A 5,350-nucleotide genomic window follows, 5' to 3' on the forward strand; every position below is an offset into this window, starting at 1 on the left:
CTCTTTTGTTTCGCCTTTCCTGTTCCTGAATCTAAATAAAGATGGCTTTTTAGTATTAAAAGTGGAAGAAAATTACAGGTAATTATCTTTGACGGTAAAAACGCTGTAATCAGCGGGCTACATGAAAAATTACTCTAATTATGGCTGCATTTAAGAGAATGGAAAAAAACCTTCTTGTGGATAAAAACCTTAAATTGTCCCCAATGTCTGCTTCAAATTGGATGGCACTGCAGCTGGAGGCTTTGTTCAGAATTGATCCTGGGGAGCTACGAACCCAAAGTTTCACAGTAGGAAGGGGGAAAAAAGAAAAGAAAACATTTTTCCTAATGTAACAATGCGAATGCTAGAAAATGACAAGACTGATCGGTTTTAAACCATTCTGAGACTGGCTGAGCGTGGAAGTTGCTCAACAAAAAAAGGAACGGGTATATTGGTAAGTAGTCTTTGCTTTGTGTCTAATTATAGTGACTGTCCTTTTGCACGACTGTATGTCGCTGTCATTATATGGAGCACTCTGAGTATCTCTATTGACTTCTGATAAATGGCTCAGTGGTTTCAAGGTTCATAATTTGAAGGATGCCCAGGTCTGTAGCCATTAATTCTCGCAGTATGGGGCTTCCTGCTTGTATGACGAAAGGGCTTTTCATTTTCATTATTTCTGTGCTTTCCACAAGATCGGAAGGATGTATTTCATCCAGGATCATGCATTTTCCTACCTAGCTAGCTTGCAAAGGGTGTAAACATTAAGTAGTTATAATTGTGCATTTACTTTTTTTTTTTCTTGTATTCTTTTCTCTTGTTTTTTTAAAAAAAACTGCTTCCAAACAAAGACAAATACAGCTGTATTATTTTGGCTGAGGAAAGGAAAAGGAGAATACTCGGTTTCAGCACTGTTAACTACTGGATGTCTAGAGGTTAACCTGGGGATAGATCATTCTAATGGTTTTTTTAAAAAATAAATAAATGTGTAGAAATTACAATAAAAATATAATATATAAAGGAAGCTGAGAAAACATCCATGTTTAATGTTAAAATAAGACAAAGGCTAGTGCTGCAAACTGACATCTTTGCAGGCACTTGACGTTTATATATAGGGCTTCCCATATTAGGAAATAGGAATTCTTTTAAGAGTGATAGAAAATATACTGGGAGGGAAGGAGGAGGGGGTGGTGAGATAGAGACACACAGTGAGAAATATACAGGACACTCCCAGCGTTTTGTGGCTTTTACTCCATATATGAAAGAAGACAAAACCATACAAAGTATATGTACAACTAAAATTCAACAATATATACAGAAATGTTTCTCAATATAAACGTCCCTATTAGCTTAGTGAATGCCACCAATTCACCTAGTAAAGGTATCAAAGCAATAGAATGGTGATTTTGGTTGTTTCTTCTGTCTTTCCTGATTCCAGTTCAGGGTTTGGGGGTGGGAAGGGGAAAGAGTGGTTTTGTTTTGTTGTTGTTGCTGTTTTTTAAACATCATCATTCTTGCTCATTGCATTTTGATAAAACATGCAGCGTTCCCTTTGTGGCAACGTTCTAATCTTACAGCCGATGTTTCCTTTTTCTTTAGAGAAGGGCTGTTATGTGAGGGTTTTTTCTTTTGCTTGCTTTCTCTTTTCTTTTCCTTGTTTTTTTTTTTTCTTTTTTCTTTTTTTTTGTCAGTCTAGGATTGGTAAATAAAAATGCAGGAGCCCGAAATGCTTCTTTTTCATCATGTAATGTCTTAAGCTCATTAAACAAGTAAAAACGCTGCCATGTTTGCGCAGATTCTTCTGGTGGGGGAAATGTCTGTAAAAAAAAAGTCGTTTTGATGGATACTCCCAAAGAGAAGAGGAGGCTCAGAGCCTGGATCCCAAAGGGTAAGGGAAAAGGTCCTTGCAGTGAGGGGTTTCAGGAGCGCTGGCATAGAAACCAGTCTCTCTCTCTCTCTCTCTCTCTCTCTCCCCCTAAAATGCAAGATCAGTTACTGAGGCTGCTCAAAGGAAAAAGCAGATGGGGAAAGGAAAGGGAAAAAAGAAAAGAAAGGGAGAGGAGAGGAGAGAAACAGAGAGAGGGAGCACGAGAGAGTGAGCAAGTGCCCAGACTGTCTTGCTACGCAGAGGAGTTCTCCGGAGCCTGCTCCGTTGGCTGGGTTTGGCAGACGCAAGCAGGTCCTGGATCCTCCTTGCCTTGTTCAGACGTTTCCCTAGGGTATCAACTTCCCTCAGACAACTCACATCATCTGTGGTCTCTGCATCGTGTCCTGGTGTGGAGAGGAGTACCAATGCGAATAGCCGGGCACGTAGCTGTTGGGGGGCATACTGACGCCCTTGGCTGAGGCAGAAACGTCCCACACAGGAGGCAGCGCCGGCGAGCGCGGCGACAGGGCCGCTGAGCCTGGGAGAGGGTCGCTCTCATGGGGGTTACTGCCCTGCTTCAGCAATTTCTTAAACTTAGAGCGTTTGTTCTGAAACCATATCTTCACCTGGAACGACATGCAGCAGTGATCATTAGGTACAGAAAAAACATCGGACCGGTACTTCTGTTCGAGGCTTTGGAAGCAATATCCAAAAATCAAAACAAAACTGCAAATGCCAAGTGCCCACCTTCCTCCACCTCTCTCTAGCCTCCTCTCCCCCACCCCGCCCCAATTTACCAGGTATCTTATCTGGACACCTAAAGTCATTGTAACTCTTTCTTCAGTGGGAGGCAAGCCTAGGTTTTAAACAGCAGCATAAATAAGAATGAAGGCGAATAAGACGGTCAGGTTTAAAGTCTAAAGGAGGATTTTTAAATGGAGAACGTTTCAGATGAAAGCCAGTTGAATGCACCCGCTGATAGTCTGTGTTTGTATTGACTGACCCCCCAAAACCCAGCATCTCTATGCATGTACAGTGAGCAAAGGGCTGTGAACAGAGAAAAGCCTGTACATTCATAACCAGTGCCTTGAATATACCTCTGCATATATTGCACGTGCATGGAGTATCTTTCTCCTCAAGTAAATATATCCTCATAATCCTGTAGGGAATGGGGATGGCACCTCCCTAGTTCCCTACTTTGTATGTTGCTTAGTCAAACTGTGGTCAATCATCATGACATGATTGTTAGAGCAGCTGCTAAAAGTCAAAGGGCTCCTGAAAATTAAATGTGAATCAGGACTCTGGGATGGGAGCGTATCTAAGCTAACATCGCAGATCTACTTTACTTGAAGAAGGAAATTCTATGGTGCCACTTTTTAACCTTTAAAATTCCTTAGCCATAGGAATCTGCTTTCGAAGAAGAATACAAGTTACTGAGTAGCAGGAATCCATTCATATCAAACCCCAAATATTTCCAGTGGCAATATGGCAAGAGAAAGCAGACTGAATTGAAAAGAAGAGCTTAAGGGGCATCTGTTCTAAGGCACCACACACTTACCGGCAAGAGTCTCATAAACCCTGGGGTCCCCATGCTGAAGATCACCCACCTCACAGGAGGCCTACCAACCCATGCAGCTAAGTTAATTGACAAGGACCAAAACCACAGGTGATTGCAGCTTGGCTTTATGACCAGGGTCCTAATACACCTACTTAAGCCCCTTCCTGTGAAGTCTAAAATGCCCCATATGTCTTTCAAATTAGTAGGACAGGAGAACTTCAGCCACTGTACTTAACTGAGGCTTCACCTGCTGTAATTTGGTGAACATTCCTCTTTGATCTCCAGCTCTGCCATTGCTCCCCAGTCCTGTCCTCCAGGGAGGTACCTCAGCCTGCACCAGCCAGTCACCCAGGATGACTTAAAACATTGAGCTTAGGTCCATCTTCAGAAAAACCCACCTCCCTATCCTATGATGGATGGTTTGCACCTTGGTCCCTTTACTAAATCTTCTTGGAGGCTCTACCCACCCCCTCCTTTTCATTTCCTAATTCTAGGTCCATGAGGTGAAATCCTTAATAAGTCCCAGGACCCACAAATAGATCCTTAAGAAACATAGGTCTTATTCTGTCTCCTGGCCTGAACATCTTTTCCTCCTACATGCTTGTTCTCTTTCATGTTGTTCTGCTCTGGAATAGGCCTCGATTAATTTATGAGTTTGGTCACCAAAGGACATTAGGCTGGGGTGGGGTCGCCGAGGGTTGGGAGGATGTGCAAATCCAATCCAGCATTGAATACCAGGTCATTTATTCCAAACTGTGTTGTCCCGGAAAGTGCGTAATGGAGCAAAGGCATTTGTCATTAAGCTCCTTCCATCCTTAGTTGACTAGGCCCAGAATTGCTCCTGATGCGCTCCCTGCCCGATCTGTAAGCAGGGTCAGCGTTTCAGGGATACCTGGGCTTCTCGGGAATTACCTGTGTTTGTGTCAGTCCTAAGGAAGCTGCCAGTTCAGCTCTCTCGGGAAGGGCCAGGTACTGAGTTTGCTGAAAGCGATGGTTTAAAGCCTGGAGCTGCAGGCTGGAGTAAATGGTCCGAGGCTTCCGAATCTTTTTCCCTTTTCCATTGAACCGGATTTCCCCGTTTTCAATCACTGTGGTTTTTTGTTGATCTGCAAGCAAAAAATACAGAGGAGCAGTCACCCGTGAGGCCGCTGCCGCAGCCTCCCTGAGCTCGGTCCGGCCTGCGCCGGGTCTCCCCAACGCCCAGAAAGGATTTCTTCAAAGCGTCCCCACGCCACCCTGACCTCTCTGGGTTCACAGTGCCCGGGTGCCTCCTGTGGGTGCGAAAGCTTCTTCCCGACCCTAACTCCGGCCCTAATAAAGTGCGGGCACTGGACCGCGGGAGCGCCCCCGACCCTGGGGCAAAGAGCCTCGCTCTGCCGCTGAGGAGGCGGCGCCGGCCGCTCTCGGTGGCGCGCGGCTCTGCGGGGCGGCGGCTCTCGCCGCGGAGCGGGGGCCCTCGGCCTGGCTTTACAGCGCCTTAGGCTGTGCTTGGGCCACCCTGATGTTTCTGGGGCCAGTTGACTTGATGTCACTAGCTCCAAGCCCGGTGCGTCAAGACCCTCGGCGTGTTCGAAATGATTCTGCTGAGAGGGACCGAAACCCCAAACAAAACACAACCAGCCACTCAGACCAGCTCCGGAACAGGCTGAGCATCGCCTGGCAACTTTGAACCCCTCGGGGTCTGAGAACCGTCCGCCCGAGGCCCTCTGCTTCGCCTCACGGAACAAAGGCGCAGCCAACATTGTATCGAAAACCCAGAGGGAGGGGGGCCTGGTCAGGGGTGGGGGGTGGGGGACATCTAAAAGCCCGCAGCAAAGAGCCCGATTGTCACCAGCTTAACCACAGCTAGAGGCAACGTCAGCTTCCCTTCGGGTCACCGAAGCGCACCGGGCGCCACCCGCAAAGTAGGCCACTGGCTGCCCAAATTGGGTTGGGGAGCAAAACAC

General features: G+C 46.4%; 1 protein-coding gene across 1 annotated transcript in view; it reads right to left on the reverse strand.

Moving 5' to 3' along the window:
- Positions 1–1,806: 1,806 nt before the first annotated feature.
- Positions 1,807–5,350, reverse strand: part of DLX6 (distal-less homeobox 6) — a 5,706-nt gene continuing 2,162 nt past the window's right edge. The window contains exon 3 of the mRNA XM_040643733.1: positions 1,807–2,472. Within this exon, the coding sequence (XP_040499667.1) occupies positions 2,221–2,472 (252 nt within the window). The 3' untranslated portion in view covers positions 1,807–2,220. The remainder of the gene's footprint in view (positions 2,473–5,350) is intronic.

This window comes from Ursus maritimus, unplaced genomic scaffold, assembly GCF_017311325.1.
Source record: "Ursus maritimus isolate PB19 unplaced genomic scaffold, ASM1731132v1 scaffold_3, whole genome shotgun sequence".
In the NCBI taxonomy this organism is placed as follows: domain Eukaryota; kingdom Metazoa; phylum Chordata; class Mammalia; order Carnivora; family Ursidae; genus Ursus; species Ursus maritimus.